General features: G+C 37.8%; 1 protein-coding gene across 2 annotated transcripts in view; it reads right to left on the reverse strand.

Annotated features, from left to right (window-relative positions):
* The window catches only part of LOC149803418 (uncharacterized), a 53,469-nt gene that overhangs the window by 13,412 nt on the left and 22,419 nt on the right, over positions 1-17,638 (reverse strand). For both annotated transcript variants that reach the window (XM_089951411.1, XM_089951410.1), the window contains exons 4-6: positions 5,926-6,396; positions 5,162-5,297; positions 4,603-4,676 (exon numbers count right to left, since the gene is read on the reverse strand). In XM_089951411.1, the coding sequence (XP_089807537.1) occupies positions 4,603-4,676; positions 5,162-5,297; positions 5,926-6,396 (681 nt within the window). The remainder of the gene's footprint in view (positions 1-4,602; positions 4,677-5,161; positions 5,298-5,925; positions 6,397-17,638) is intronic.

Consider the following 17,638-nt stretch of genomic DNA (forward strand, 5'->3'; position numbering starts at 1 on the left):
AATGAAATTTGGAAGGCTTATTTTCGGGATATGTAGATGATATAGTGAGATGTGAATAAATTATAGCAATGCATATTCTTTCAAACTATTTTGATTTTATTTTGTGGAATTGAGGATGTTGAGTATGGTGTGGGTTATAATCATTGTGTACATTCAATTCTAGCTTATTTTCTGGAACTACATTTTTCCTTTTTAATGGTTTATCCTCCAATAACTTGTCCTAATTGCTTACTTATACGATTTTACAACCTGCTATTCACTTTGCACTACGTAGCCACGATTGTGCTGATGTGCTTGCTCCATGAACAAATACAAACATGGTTAGCCGACCTTCTGGAATTGATTTAACGCTTGCAATACTATATGATATTATCTATACGAATGATCTATTGATTTAACAATAATGTCCTCTCACTTTCAGAATGAAACCATCATTTACCAAACCTCCACGCACAGATATTACAGAGATACAGTCCATAAAAAGCTTGTGTCTTGCAAATCACATCACGCAGAAAACAATTCTTATCACATCTGAATTTAAGTTTAAACAGTCATGTTGCAGCACTTCAATGAAAATGATTGGAATACCAGGAGGTTATCCAAAGTAAGCAGTATTTGTAGTCGTGTGTCATGAATTTCAAGCATAGAGACCCAAAGAAATGATCCACAGCTTAGACATGTGTTAGTGCTGTCATTATCCCCCAACTTTAAGAAGAATGCAGACAGTTAACTCGCCGACTTCTGTACAGACTATAAATTATGATCACTGATGTGTAAGTTTAACCTAACGTAGAAGAAAGTTAGATTAAAATGTATTTACAAAATATACAAACTGTCTTGAGCCTATACAATATTTCGTACGCTCTGTGAGTTGCTGAGAAAAGAAATCCTCTTAAACATTTTCTGTCTTGTGTCAAATATGTAACCTGTCACAATGAACAAATCACGATGAAGCAAAGCTTGTGTTTATTATATGAACATTTCTTCACATGTCCCAATGTTATTCTGCAGACTATTGGTGACACTGGGGCAATATATGTTATTGCAACAGATCTTGTTGCCGCAGGATTGAAAGAAATATCAGCTGTCCAGTCATCATGCACATAAACCTATGTAAATGGACTGATCCAAAAGGTACAGCAGCTAATCCCACAGCTTTCACTATAGAACAAAATAGTTTATTCAGACGACTCTTTTGGAAGCTTTCCGATATTAACGTAGAACTGTATGACACCCCTCTCCTTTATGGAGTTGTTGATACATTGAACTAGTTATAGCTTGATATATTTGATATATGTTTTTATTAATTATATTTTAGCGTTTTGTTTGTATAGATGTTTGGATGGTGGTCATAATTTATAAAATAGCTCATTGCCTAATTTGTTTTGTGTTAATTTTCTTTTAATATGGTACATTTCATGGTTGTATTAATTCATTTCCATTGAGTGAATTGGGAATATGCTTCATTCATTCTCGCAGTGTGCATTCATTTGTTTGTTTATGTCGAGTGAGTGTTTAGAATGTCTTTAATTATTATATACAAAAGTGCACTGCAGAGATGTTTCATATATTTTAATTGCATAGCACTGATGTTGTTATTTATTTTGAGTGCACGACAAATGCTTCATTCAGTGTGAAAGAGTGCAGTAATTTAGTACCACAGTGCATTGCATGTCTTTCAAACGTCTATATAGAGTTAATTGCATAGACGGCACATACGTGTTGAAAGCATTGCAGAGATTCTTCATTCAATTACAAATAGCGTTCACTACAAAAAATTTCATTCATTCAAAAAGAGTGATGTGCATACGTGTTTAATTACTTTCAACTGAACACACTGCATAGATGTTTTAGTCACTTTCGCAATGCCTTGCATACATCCTTCGAAATGTCTGTAAAATGTATTGATAAAATGTTTATTTAATTTATAGTCTTCACTGGACTTACCCATCCTGCCTTGTTCGTATACCTTATTAATCTTTTTAATCCGTTTATTTCATCGTGTTGTATACGTGTTTCATTTCTGGCAATAATTACATTATTTTAACCCTCAAATTCAAATATTTTCGAATATTTATAACTCTCTGTTCTATTATCTTTTTAGTTGTAAAGGGTTGAAAAATATCAAACAAAACGTGCATCATGCACTTTCTGTATTGCACATTTAATGCAAATTTGCTTAAAACTGTTAATAAATATATAATTATAACTGACTGATGAGAGAGACCAACCTCACTTATAAATTCTTCGCTTGAAAATGAGAGAAGCCTTGATTAAACATTTATGGGTACTGTATATATCTCCGAACCAGTTACGGAAATTGCCTGATTACAACATATCGTTTTGCGTAGATTCACGTATGTATGCACGAGAGAGAGAGAGAGAGAGAGAGAGAGAGAGAGAGAGAGATGATTTCACATAGTACTAGATTCTTGATACAAAACTAAAAATAGGTATCTAAAAAGACAAGATAATCATAGATTCTACATTAGTTCACATTTCCTGAAGGTATGATTTACATATCAAAGTTATCTATTCTATATAACAATTATTATGTGTTTCTGCATAAAATTGATAACTAGTCACCCTGCCGTCACACATTGTATTAGTAATATCATCTTTAAATCTTTGCCGAACATATATTTTATGGAATAGAAGCAAACTGGAGGACTGGAAAGTAACCTTCATATTCAAATATGCAAAAACAACCGATTGTTTAGACTAATACGTTTGTTTTGTATCAGGCAATTAAAACTGGGTCATCTACAGCCAGGTTCCAACATAATGATGGTCTTGTCATAAAAATATCTAATTTGCCACGATGTAGATTGTTTAAAGTTTCGAGCTTACTGCGTTACGTTTTTATTTCAAAATTTTCTTTGAATATATTGTTCGCTTTTTAAAAAAATCATGGGATACATGATGCCACATGTCTGCGACATGATGTTCCAGTGATTAACATCACTACAAACTGCCACACTGCAGACATCGTAGAGATATGACATAAATTGTTAAAGCTATGTTAAAAAATAAAAATAAAAAAATATTTTAAAAAAAACCACGGATTTGTATTAAACCAAAAATATTGTATAGCCTCAGGGCTATAATAAAACGAATGGTTGCTTATCATCTTAACTGTTATTATAAACGCAAATAATGTTTGATATTATTAACTTCTCAATCATTTGTATCAAACATGTGAAGGCGACTTGAATTAAGTATGTAAATACTCAGTTATCTTTTCTCCACATTCATTATTTCGTAATATGATGTTATTATATTTAATATTATATCGCCAGCGACGAATGTCGTAAAAGTCGAAATATTTTTTATCTTAGGCCATTATCGGACAAATCCATTAGAGTAATAACATTAGTACGATTTGTTGTTGTTGTGGGGTTTAATGCCATTTTTCAGATGATGATTGGCTATGCATAGCGGCCAGTATTAATGGTGGAGGAAGAACCCGGGAAAACCCCGTGAAGAACCACCGACCCACGAGAATCTACTGACAAGCTTTCTCACATACCCACATTGGCCGAATCCTAGACTCGAACCCACGCAGAAAGAGGTGAGATGGCAGTGATCCGTAAAGAAGAGCGCTTTAGACCACTCGGCCACTCGGGGCCCCTACTAGGATTTGTAGCCCGAGGAGTTTAAAGGGAGCAATAGCTTAAATCGTATTCAGCTGAACCGTGGTTAAACACTTCTGACATGGCAGCAATAGTACCATGGATGGATTATCATACGACATATCAAAAATGTTGACCGTGGGATATAAAATATCGCTTAAGAGTAAAGTTCAACATGTTTAAGGTCAAGGTCACATTTTCAATTTGTTACAGGTTTTGGACAGATATAGCATCATACGTTTATGTATAGACATATTAGTTTTCACCAGCCATCAAAGGTCATTGTGACTGGGTGAAGTGATTTTAAGCTTTCGGTGGTGAATAAAAAGTTACGGCGGCTTTATTTTCTATTTCTATATATTGATTGTTATCTGATTTTTTCGAGTGATGCACTCTCACGCACACGCACATGGAGCGGTATAATTTTAGAGGTCATGTGTTACAATGGCTGCAGTGATTGGTTTATTTCATAAGAGTCATAATCGATAACGATTGGGATCGAACTTGGGTCCTCAAAGTTGACTGATGGTTGAAGTATCTTTCAAGACTTGACCTTGCCTCAGCTGAACTTATTTGGTCTGTTGTTACCGGCAAAATGGCTTATTGTGGCCAATGTTTGTAATGTTATGGAAGCCCAGCTTTAACAGATGAAGAGAGTTTTTAATACCATTAGTGTTATTATTAATGAAAAGTATTTGGACTAAAGTATGACTCCCAGCCTATACAAATTGTTGAATTATGTCTTTGTGTGTGTGCGTGAGTTAATTATTCACAAAATACATATACGTGTGTTTGACAGCTATTACAAAACGTGTTCTGTGCTCAACGCTAAAAACTTTCTTTTTCTTTTTTATGAAATTGTGGAGCTGCAACACTGTAGCATCGGGTGATGATCATGATGATGGTTCTAATATATCAATGACTTTATATCATTAAAGAGTCGTTATACAGTTTGCGAAGTTTGCCTTACCTTCCAGTGTACTATAGTGTTCCTCAAGCTGAACTCTCTCACGAGTACTTTCATAGGTTTTATTTGCAGCCTTCCTGTTGCGATATAAATAATTGATTAGTAATAATAATAATTGCTAAGATGAATACTGTCCAAAACTGTGCAAACACAATGATTATTCATTATCATGAATAATTATTTTTGTATGCTTTTGCTGATGTAAACGTTCTATAAATCGGGCGAATATATATTTCATACAAGGAATATGCGAAAGTGATTGGAAATGAACGCACCGAAAATATATATATATATATATATATATATATATATATATATATATATATATATATATATATATATATATATATATAAAACATTTGTCTCCAAATTATGCATGGTGTTACATACAAGTAAGCTTCTTTTCTTTTAATCATTTGTACAAGTCATTGCCCTCCTATCGGCATAGTTTTAATGGATTTTCATTTTTCAGTTAAGCTGATACTCACGATTTTATACAAATTTTCCTGTATTACTAGCATTTTAGTTCATTCAGCCTTGTACACGATATGTTTGAACTTACCATCGTGCGTACGTGATTGCAATCACTGCAATAACAATAGCAGTAACTGGCAGCGTTATGGAAATGATTATTATTGTGATCCTGCCTCTAAATCCAAGATCCTTATTTATAGTATTGTTGGTTATGTTTGGTGTATCTGAAATAAACAAATGTATATGCTACAAAAGTAGATTAGATGGATAATGCACTTATCATGAAACATTCATACATGATACTATTTATTCGTCTTTGGTACCAGCACTATTTGCAATGAGACACTCCACGCATGACAAAACTTACCACATCATTTTGAAAATATTAAAACATATATCTACTTACATAATTAGCTCCCTAAGTTTGTTCATAATGTTAATATCTCAATATAGAAATTAGTTTTTAAATTCTAAATAATTGTAACTTCATTTGTAAAGAGCATTTTGTTAAGTCATGCTCCCAATAAGTATGACTTCAGTCAAGGTGTCAATTCCTTTTTTTCTATTTGGGCTATAGCTTTTCAAAGCATAGTAAATTGCTACATGAAATTTCTGGTACTTACTGATGTACATTAAGGTGTATGACAATTTAGGCAGAACTAGTTATAGTACTGAAACGATTCACACGACATTTCATAAATACTTCGGATATTAAATTCGAGAAATCAAGTACCAAAAAAAATATGTACAGAAAACGTAAGTTTGTTCTATAAGATAGTAAGAATATAGAGAACGCAAGAAACTCTGCTTTCTCATTTGTTTGACTGATTTTCTAACTTAATATGTACATACCTAATATGATACACTCCTTAATGGACTTTGCTCCAAGATCTGTCTCTGATGTTCCATTCAAACATTCAGAACATGGTATTTCACCAGACCTATTTTGATAAGTCCCCACACCGCATGGAATGCAAAGACCTGGTCCAGATTCAGTCTTGTAACTTCCAAGAGGACAGTCTATACATCTCGATTGGCCAGGAAGATTCTGATACATGCCTGGCGCGCAAGCTATACATTCATTTGCTCCCTCAGATGACTGGTAAGTTCCGTCGGGACATGGATCGCATTTGGTTTGGCCTGTTTGGTTTTGGAACGTACCCACGCTACAACTAATGCATGAAGTTTGGCCTGATTGATTTTGATACGTTCCAACAATACATGGGAGACATGAAGTCTGACCATTAATTGGTTGATAGCTACCCAGTGGACATTTATGGCAAGTTGAGCTTTGATTTAATCTGTAAGTTCCAGCATTACACTCTGAAATAATCAAGTATGGATCTATCTGTCAATTAACAATTTTACTCCAGAGATATAATGCAAATTACCTGTGAATATAATTTAAGACTTTGCTGGGGTATTTTAAATTCGATGATGACATTTGGAGACAAAATTGATAGTGTACTAATGAATATGAAACCGCTCTTATTAATGGCATAGTTCCATTGTGGTAAAATTCGTTTTAAGAACTTAAAGTAAGCTTCCTTTTTACTGGATATTTGTTGTTTCCCTGCCTAAAAGTCATCTACTTTGCTTCTCGTGGATGCATATTCAATAGTCCTATTTATAATTTGAATACAATGTTCGTTGCTTTGCTTGCTCACCGATAACTGTATATATTGATAATTGTTATTGTTTTATGCATTGTAATCCAACAGGGGCGTTTCGGGGGAGGGGCGAAATGTTTGGTCCCAACCACCCACCCACACAAATGATACCGAAACAATTGGAACGCATCCTATAGTATCTTTTCTTTACAGTTATATGCTTAAATCATGCACTGGACAGGTATGAAATGCACGAGCTTTCAGGGGTTTTTCCCCCCAGCACACACTGTGGGTCCCGTACCACAGACCCATCTCCTACTTGTTTATGCTCCACCACAATTCCCATAGATATTTCAGGATTCGCCACTGTTCTACGTTATCAATATTATTACGTAGCATTGCCTAGGTGATAATTATATAAATGAAAAATATGAGGAGTGCGTAATTGATCCACTTAAATCATATTAATCTACGATGACATCAGATACTTAATCTATTCAGATAAAACTCATTTGTGGTTTTTGTCCGTTCTGCCAGAACACTGTTACCTGCATGATCTCAGCTGCATCAAACTATTATTGATGTATGATAAGAATTGACTTCACTAAATACGTTTTCTCTTATAAAGACCATACACGACTGACTTCATTGAATAATTACTCTATTATTTATGATTTATTATGATGTCAATACATTGCGCTTTAGTGACAAAAATGAGGTCGCTATGAACCAATCAAAACCAACAGTTGGAATCACAAACCTTAACTAATTGATGATACGATGTTATTAGTAGCCAATCAAATTTTAGGTGGATGAAATAGTTTCGCTCTGTGTCATTTAGACGTCTTTGTTGACATTAGTCACCTATCACTCAAGACACGTGCGTTTTGCTTTGATTTTGGATTCTAATCGTGCTGAAGTAAACATTAACATAAACTGTTCAGCAATTTTCTTTTTCTCCCCGAACCGTTTAACAATATGACATTACTGTGTCATGTTCGTAGAAATACCTACTGTGTTTATTACAGACTCACTAGTTATTAATTCGTACAGATTTATGGACATTACAGTGAAGCATTTCATAGTTTGACATAATTCAGCCTGTTAATTTTATGATAGCTACTGAGGATCGCAGAAGTAGAAGGATTGTTAAATCCGATACCACACCTACTCTACCGTATCGGAATACCATTATGACCTCTCTGTCTGAAAACTGGAGCAGACAAAATATATATGAGAGAAGAAAGTATACAACTTGGGATTGCGCACGGCAAAAGATCCATACGATCTAGACCACTTTCTTTATAGAGTCAGTATCCTGTGCCAAACAACGACAGAATTACTGACACGAGTTGCCGTGGAAATCAGGTGATCGAGTGTGCACAAGAGTAAGACTCTGCAACGTTCGCTATTTTATTTATCTGGGCTTCAGACAGACTGTCCCTGCATTGTTGTCGACAGTTAATATTTCGGAAATAGTCGAGACTTTGGTGGGACTGTGCCAGATGGATATTGTGGGGGCTCTATCTTTAACACCCCTCGTAAGACAAGAGCCTGTACAACATTAAACTGCCTGGGCTTGTTTATGGAGACTTCGAGCAGATATTATAATAAACAGCTGTAGTTTCAACCGATATCAGCGATAGTTTGCTCTTGCTCAGAGTTCTTTTACTTCACATCCGACTGTTGTCGGGAATGCTGTCAGGAACAAGAGCTCCGAAACCAGCGTAATTGATCGAAACAATTATCTGTGAGCAGCCATTGCATTTAAAGGTCTACAGAACAGTAGATGACAGAGAGAATACAATATTAATCCACTTGCAATATCGATAGCACATTGTCCCCGCCCCTCCCCATAAAATATTAATAATAATAATACTAAAAATGATAATAATAATAATAATAATAATAATAATAATAATAATAATAAAATATTCATATTAGTACTAATACTAAAATAATAATATTATTACAATTTAAATAATTACAAACTTAAACAATCTTCGATAGTACATGGCTTCTGAGTGTTAACGAGTTTACTTCACATATCCATCAAGGGTTAACTAAAGGAGATTTCCCTTGCATCGATCTCGTGTTCGAACAGTATCCATTGCAATAAAATAAGTTATAATTTTTAAAACAATTTGCCGATTACTAGTTAGATATGTCATATTCTTTGAATGTTTAAGAAAAGAAAATATATTGGGAACGTTGCTTTAAAAAGAAGCTTTGTTAGAATCCTTCAAATGCTAAACTTGAAGACATGTTTTCGGTCTCCCTGGTTTCAGCAATCAGTTATTTCATGACTGTTCAGTTGATTCCAGCGATAAAGTATTATAGATCAGAGGGACCTAATTTTGCTGCAATCAATACATATTTTTGGCAGCACTGAATGAGAAGCAATTCGCCCCTAACCTTGTAAACGAGCGATTTTGGATACAATACGAACGACTCTGCATCCAGCACTAGCTGGATATGAAATGTAAAATAGCAAACAAACCAAAGAGTTAAAACAAAAGAGAAAAAGAAATCAATATAAACCAATACTTTTGCATGATTTAGCATTATTATATGCTCATTTTTTCCCCTTTAGCTTTACATTGTCAGAATCGTTCAATATTCCCCGATACTGAACGCGCGCGACAATACACATATAGCATTCACGTGAACGAAGGAACTACTTTCTATTGTAAACAAACAATGACGCAAACACCAGCACTTTTGATTTGTAAACAAATCATATACACTCGCGTAAGAGGCTCTTTACGTTGTGGTTATTTAAATTTGTTTCTGAATGAACTAAAACATGTTTCGTGGACTGCAAAAAAAAAACTCAGCTGTTTTGGTACATTCCGCGTTGATACAATGTTACGGATTTAGGCTAGCTACATTATATAAAAGACGGACGATTATGTCCTTACAAATAGCATACAAGTGACAAGGCATATACTGTCTTCTTTATCTTGTGATAAGAATGGCAAAATAAACTATACTTACAGTTTTACATCCTGAATTTCCTCAAAATGTTTTGTCTTAATTCTGCAAATCCGAATTGCATGAGCCATGTCATAGGTTTTCAATCTGGATTACACATTTCGAAAGTGTGCTGTAATTTCGATGATAAGTGCAATTGCATCATCCTTACTGCACGCAAAATGAAATACACATTAAATTCCATAGCATCTTTTTCATAATTGCAGTTGAAAGACTTCATATTTTTCCCACATTATGATTTCAAACATTCAATGACAGAAACAGAAACACATTTGCAGACGTAAACAAGCTTCTCCCGCGCCACTCCGCTGTATTTCATGTATAATTTGCACAGATAAATCCAGTCCAAAATCACAAACTTTCATCGAATCGAAACAAAATACCAAAATATATTCACTCCAGATCAAATGGAAAAGTCGTTGCAATGCGCATTCATTCACAATATGACTGCAAATTTCAATTTTAACTAGACACGCCAGTAGTGAAGGGGGTTAGATTAGCCTCAATGGAAAAAAGCATTACAGAACCCCTTGGGTCAGATTAGCCTCAATGGAAATTTAACATGGAGAAAAATCGTGGGTCAGATTAGCCTCAATGGAAATTAACATGGAGAAAAAATCGTGGGTCAGATTAGCCTCAATGGAAATTTAACATGGGAATAAATCGTGGGTCACTTTACCTACAAGAGAAATGGAATATGGGATTTTTGTTTTTTTAAAAATTAAAAAATAAAAAAAGGGGTAGGCAATGGAAAGGCTATCTCTTTTCGAGAAATATGGCTGGCCCTGAAAAGGGCCTTTGGGTTTTCTTCTGCTTCTAATTTCTTCTTTTCCTCCACCAACTTCTTATTTTATCTCCAACACTCTTTCTCTTCTTTTTTTTCTCCTCCTCTTCTTTCTTCTCTTCCTCCTCTTCTTTCTTCTTCTTCTCATTTTCTTCTTCTTTTTCAATTTTTTCGTTCCATGTTCTTATTCTTATCTTTTCCTCTTCATCCTCCTTCTCCTCCTTTATTTCCTTCATCACACCACTAATTTTGTCCTTTGCTTTTCTTAAGTTGTTAATTTCCATCTTTACACGATGGGGACTATAGGAATAATGGTCTTCAACGAGTCTTATTAACATCTGTTCCATTATTCCTAAGTTGTCTAAAACGTCTTGCAAGGTTTGTATTTTGTCCATTTGGTTTGACGCCATCTTCTTTTTATTCTTTGCAGAATGGTTTGAACAACTAACACTGTGGGTTCTTATAGTGAAAGCGCGGACGTGAAGGAAAACATCCCCTAAAAACATAAAATTCATCTTACCTAGATCATGACCGAACATCGCGCGTACGTGAAGGAAAACATCCCCCTACTTTTCTCATTTCATATAATATAACCCTAACTATACTCTCTACATACGCTAAGAAACCCATAATCTACTATTCACACTAAGTTACTTCAGCATTTACAAACACACAAACTTACTTCAGCATTTCCAAACACAAACACACAAACACATACACTTCCACTATTAATAAAGAGTTAGTGTTTATATTCACACTACTCTACCTACACACATTGGCAAATCTATAGTTATTTCTTTTCTAGAGTATTGGGGTAGCCCTGAAAAGGGCTGTTTTTTTAACTCCAGATGCACCTATCTAATGGTTGCACCTTCCATGCCTGGCACCGCACACGCATCTTTGACTCCAGTCTCTTTTTACTTTTTGTCTTGAGAGTGCAGAGGCGGGATGATTCGCTTCAGCACCCCAATCCTCTGTCTCGGGAATATTGTAAGACATCCTCTCTTCTCTTTTCTTTTCCTCTTCTTCCCTCTCTCTTCTCTCCTCCTCTTCCTTCTTTATTCTTGCTTCTTCTACGATAGCCTCCGCTGATAGTTCGTTTACTATGCGCCTGGCATATTCCAGGTGCATCTGGAGTTCTAACAGTTTCACTATTCTGCTATTCATTCTTGTGTTGATCAATCAACAAGGGTAGCTAGACTGCCCAGCGAGTTTCAATTTATACTGAAAGCGCGGACGTGATGGAAAACATCCCCCTAAAAACATAAAATGGATCTTACCTAGATCATGACCCAAAACAACGCGCGGACCTAAAAGAAACACTCACTCACTTTTTATGCTACCCATCACTATTTTAAATTTTTTTTATAAATCACTTCAATAGACTATCCACATACGCAAAGCAATCCAATTTAACCCTAAATATACACCTCAAACACCAAAAAAAACATCATTTTAATCTACTATCCATACCAACTTACTTAAGCACTTACTAACACAAACACACAAACACATACCCTCAAAATTTTTTTAAAAAGAGTTAGTCTTTATTTTCACACTACTCTACCTACACACATTGGCAAATTGATCGTTATTTCTTTTCTAGAGTATTGGGGTAGCCCTGAAAAGGGCTGTTTTTTTGTTTTGCTATGGCATTCTTTTTTTTTAGTTTCTAAGAATGCGATGTCCTCTGAGGATAGACTTTCTGGCGATAGGTCTGCTTCTTCGGAAAGAGAAGAAGAACTCTTTGGTGTCGATACGACAATCGACAAAGCCTCTGTCAGCTTCAGGTTGCTGCTGTTGTTGTTGTTGCTGCTGTTGCTGCTGTCTCTGAAGTCTGTACTTCTCTGTCCATTCTTCTTTCTCCCTGTTCATTTCTTCTCTGAAGAGCTCTTCGATCAGGTCTTCAGTGATTTTTAACATTCTCACATTCTCTATTTCTTCTGGCTTCGGTATCAGACTGTGTCTGACCCTATGCAAATTCACGTAGGCTTCGTTGAGCTTAGCTAGTTTGGAGCACATCTTCGTAGGAGGATGAGTCGACAATGGATGGTTAGACTGGGAACAAACCGGTTCTTAAAGTCAAAGCGCGGACGTGAAGGAAAACATCCCCCACACGGTTTTTCGAGCCTCAACGTTCATGAGAGGGATAGTAAGAAATGAAAGAGCATCAATCCAACATTCTTATAGCTAAACAAAAGACAAAAGCATTTTTTCAAAACACAACATTTTTTATTCAAAAATCACTTAACACTAAACAACAACTCTAACATTTTTAACAATAATCCAACAATATAACATCAAACAATTTTTTTCAAATCACAAACATTTTTTCTCATTTTACAACCTACTTTAAACAGGGCTGACAACGTTGTGAATGAAATTGTGATTTCCACTGTTGGAAATCATTAGGCCATTGATGGACACTACGTTTCCTAGCTTGAGACAAAAGATAAGCATAATGGTCACAAAACCATCGATCTACTTTCACATCGTTTCTAGCAGAAGAACGAGGATCAAAATGAGTCACTAAATGTTCTAAGGAATAGCCCAGGCTGCGATGATGCAGAAAATACACACAGTACTGTCCACACACCAAGGAATCTGTGCCTTGTAATTTCACGTTATTGAATCGGGTGGTTTGAGCATTTCTTCTCATAAAGTCGATGATATCGTCTTCCAAAGGGGGCAATCCGTACGAATCGAAATATTCCACACATCCTTCTTGAGGAAAGTAGACGGCTACCCAGTGGGTTCCTGGGAGATGACTGTCGTCCGTGTTGATCACGTAAGCTTGATGGTCTTTAGGTTTGCGATGAGGGAGTTCATCTTTAGCACAGACGACAGGATTCCAAGAAGCCGTATATGAACTGTGGTTCAAAAGGTAATAAAGTTCCCAAGTATCCATTTGTGTTGTTTTCTTCTTCACAGGTAATAATAAGTCGTCAATTCGATCCTGACTTTTTGCTTGAAAATGTCTGACGAATAAACGGTTATTCGTTCTGTTTCCTCACTCTGATTCAAGAGAGCTTCGATACGATGGATCTCTTGAGTGGTTAATGGTGGACAAGAATGTTCACGCAAGTCTTTATACCACTGGTGCAACACGTCTTTGTTCGAGATGAGACTCCAAGCATCGTCCAGATACTCGTCCAATTTTTCTTCTTGACTCAACATCAGGCATTTATCGTGTTGAATTTGACTGGGATGATCGTTTTGACATCCATAACAATTTTTCTTGATCAATTCCGTCATTTTATCGACCAAGTGTTTGGCAAAACAGGAGACTAAATGGGCTTCTTGTTCTGGCCATCTCGATTTCATCATGATCACTTCTTCTTCTTCCACAGTCTCCTTACATTCCATGTCCAAAGTTTCTCCACTAGGTAAAGAGGGATAACAGTCTTCCATGGCTTCTAGTAATCTAGAATGACTTCTCTCAAACTATTGATTTCTATGGTATTATCAAATTCGGCATACAGGATGACGTTCACCGTTACATCAGGGTCTCGGTTTGCAAACTGAATTTCCACACGAATTTGGCCGGATTTTATAGGGTGGAAATGTCCCTCGTCGTTGCCTTGGTCTGGAGTGAAATCGAAAGCCCACAAAGCATAACCTCCTGCGTAATCCTCGTACGTAATGCCGTGACTGGTGTTGGTTCCTAACTGGCCGGTGGCTTCGTACAGGGACAAGTACGATCTCAAGTAATTCTTCTTCTCAAAGTCAGGTTCGAAAGGTCGGGTACACAAGGTCTTGCCGTCGCGACTGACTTCGATCTTGGACACGCCAAAGTGTTGAAAGTAGAAAGGATTTTTTTCGACAGCTCCGTTGAAGGCTGTATTCTCGACGATACCAACGATTAAACGTTTGGGTAGCTGTCCTTGGAACAGATGATCTTCGATCATGGATCGCTGTCCCTTGGGAATGGTGAACGTTTTCACTTCCACGCGTCGTATGGGATACTTGGCGGTCGTTCTGCTCAACGTCTGACTGATGTCGTTTCCCACTTTAGGTAACACTTCCACACGGCGTACGTAGAGCCTGGCTTCCTCGATGACAGTTTTGCAAACAGTAGTACCTATCAAATGGAAAGCGGCACTGCTACGATTCAGTCTCAGGCGAACATTCACCCCGTTTAACAAATATTTCTCTTGCAACCACATGTCCAGATGTAAACGATCCATCAGTTCTAAACTTTGTCCGTTTTTGATTTTGTCTCTTCGTTCTACAAATCCGTCATTGTTTGGTGTTTTGCTTGCATCAGTTTCGAATCTTTCAAACTGGCCTGCTTCGTCAGCTTCCCATAGCACACAGGCATTGAGATGAGTGTTCTTGGCATCTATTCCGTACGTCAAGAGATTTTCCAGGTACGCTCGATAAGGGTAAGTATCCATGCTGCTGCTGACCAGTTTGTTGTTCAAGTACAAGTCCACTCCGCTAAACAAGGAATGCATGAAATTGTTGACGGGAGCTATTACCTCATCGCCATCTAGGGTCGAATTGTCCTCATCGACAACTTTGACTTTCAAGTACAAGTAACTGCTATTCAGATCGATGTAATCTTCGGGCTGTCCTTTGATTTAAAACTCGATGGGAGCTGAGGCTGTTAATGAGGAGACGGGGTGAAATTCCACCCATTGGGATTCTTGCATCGTCATCATGGTGGGGGGCATGGCAAACAGATCCAGTTCCGTCTTGGAACAAGCGCAAGATTCTCGGTGCATCATTTTTTCTGTGTTTCAATAATCGAAAACGTCTAAGTCTCGAACGGTTCTTCTTTTTTTGGCCTTTCTCGCTTGAAGTCTGGTGAAAGGGTGTTTTCTTCGTCGTCTCTTTCTGCCTTGTCCTTGCTGAATGCCTGACTCGGTAGCGTGCAGGGCATTTATAGGTGTGTCTCGTCGGCCTAAAATGTCTTTGCCCGTTTGTAACAAGACATTTTTACCTGCCCTCATGAAGGCTTCTTTAGGGTTTTGTTTGTCGATGATGACATTTTGGAGAAATTCTTTGCCTTGTGTCAGTGCCGCATCTTTCAAGGCGTGCAATCCGCGTGTCACCATCGGTTTCAACACCGGAGCCACCGAACGAAAGGCCGATTTTAACATGTCTCCTAAACCGTGTCCTCGCTGTCGAGCCACCCCTCTGTACACTGGATACATGACTTACTTACGAGTCGTGAGAAAACCGTTTTCGAAAATGGAGTTTCACCGTGACTTTTCCTTTAGTGAATGGAATAGTTTGTCCCAGATCTCCTTTTATAGCAATGTTGACCGTGTCCAAATACGACTTACTGACAGGCAAATAGTGAGGATGTACAAATTCGCGGTGGACGTGGTAAGTGTTTCCACCTTCCTCGTCAGCGTTCGTGGCAGAATCTACTTTGAAAGGAATGACACGCAGTAACGGCACAGAGGTGTGTCCCACCACGTTGTACTCCACCACATCGGAGTACACGAACATCAAATTCAGTCCTTGGTTCAGTTCTACCGGGGCACGAAATAACTTGCTAAAAGACTCGTTGTCGTAAACGATGGGTAATTCGTTTTTCTTGAGCATGGCCTTTCTCATGTCCATGTCTCCGCCCAACATGTCGTACAATTCAGGACAAAATAAAATGGACACGATTTTACTTCGTTCAAATTTCATCAAGAAGCGACGAGCTGCTTTGTGGTACTCCATGGTGATATTTTTGTTGACATGCTCCAAAGCTTTCAGAAACACGACATTAAACCTGGAGGTTATGGTGCTGACCAAATGTTGACCACTAAAATAATAGCCTGGGGGAATGAACAAGTGATAGGTGGTGTACTTTTGTGTACGGGTTTTCTTGTCATATTTGACATTGCTATCCATCCACTGTTGCATTTGCTCGTCATGAACTTCCACATCAAAAAAATTTTGATTGGGAAGGACATTGAGGACTTGGGTCGGGTGAATCATTTCTACCAAAGCCACTTCCCAATGGGCTTCGTGATCTAAGGGGATGGCTTGAGGTAATTTAGCCGTGTAACAGCACAACGTGTTGTGGGGAAACACCTCCATGGAACTGTCACTGGGTAAAGTTAAGTAAAATTGGTTTTGGTGACTCATAATTCCAGAGTTCTGTGGCTGTCCGAAGGGATATTACTGGACGTCAGAGGCGTGTCTCCGTCTAGAATGGGGTTCTGGTTGTGGTTGGAGTGGTGACTGACACTGGCACTGGACACAAGGTTCCCGTGGTTCCCGTTGGAAGAGAATTTCAGGGAGGGATTAGGAAGCAGGTAACCGATGCAACTGCTCAATAAAATGGTCCACAATTGTTTGTCTCCTTGTTGCAAACTCAAATTGGCGATGGCTGCCCCGATGACACAATACACCACGAAGATTTGGCAGAAAAAGACGATTTGCGTTTTAGGCACACGTTCTCCACACCACACCCACAAGGGTTGTTTTTGTAAATCTTGCACAGAAGAACTAGGTGAAGAAGGAGTGGTCGACGTAGCTGCGTCTGATGTGTGAAAGGGCATGATGGTCACTTCTTCTTTTTATACTCGATGACTTGCGAAGCGTCGATCCAAGAATCGAAACTGGGTGGATATCCTTTCTAACGTACTTTGACTTCTTTGACACGTCGTTTGCCCACTTTACGGGTTCTGCGTTCGAGAATGCTTTCGATGTCGTACACGTCGTCTTCTTGTTTGGTGACACGTTGTAACTCGGGCAAATAAAACGTTCCTTTGAGTACTTCTCCGTTCATGTCTTCCAATTTATAGACGGCAGGATGACGGCCATGCACTCGTCCAGTGACGCGAAACAATTCGGTCGTCCAGTTAGGTAAGTAACCTTTGTCGAAAGTGCGTTTGGTTTTGCCAATGCGCACCCAATCTCCTACGGCCAACATTCCACTTTTCTCGGGGACAGCCCTCGTCGGGGACGTACCGAACAGACGCTCAAACACCAACACTTCGTTCTCGGGAGTCACGTCTTGCGGGGCACGTCCGATGCCTCGATGGTAAGATTGGTTGTACGCTTGCACCAGGTGCGGTAAGATGTCGATGTACTTCAGAGTGTGGTGATGCGTAAAATATTTCCACATGCGTTCTTTCAAAGTGCGTTGAAAACGTTCCACGATGCTGGCTTTGGTTTCGGGATTCTCGGTGGTAAAAAAATGAATGTCACGTTTCTTTAATTCTTTTTG

This window comes from Sinohyriopsis cumingii, chromosome 3 (genome assembly GCF_028554795.1).
Source record: "Sinohyriopsis cumingii isolate HCF-2022 chromosome 3, ASM2855479v2, whole genome shotgun sequence".
Lineage (NCBI taxonomy): Eukaryota > Metazoa > Mollusca > Bivalvia > Unionida > Unionidae > Sinohyriopsis > Sinohyriopsis cumingii.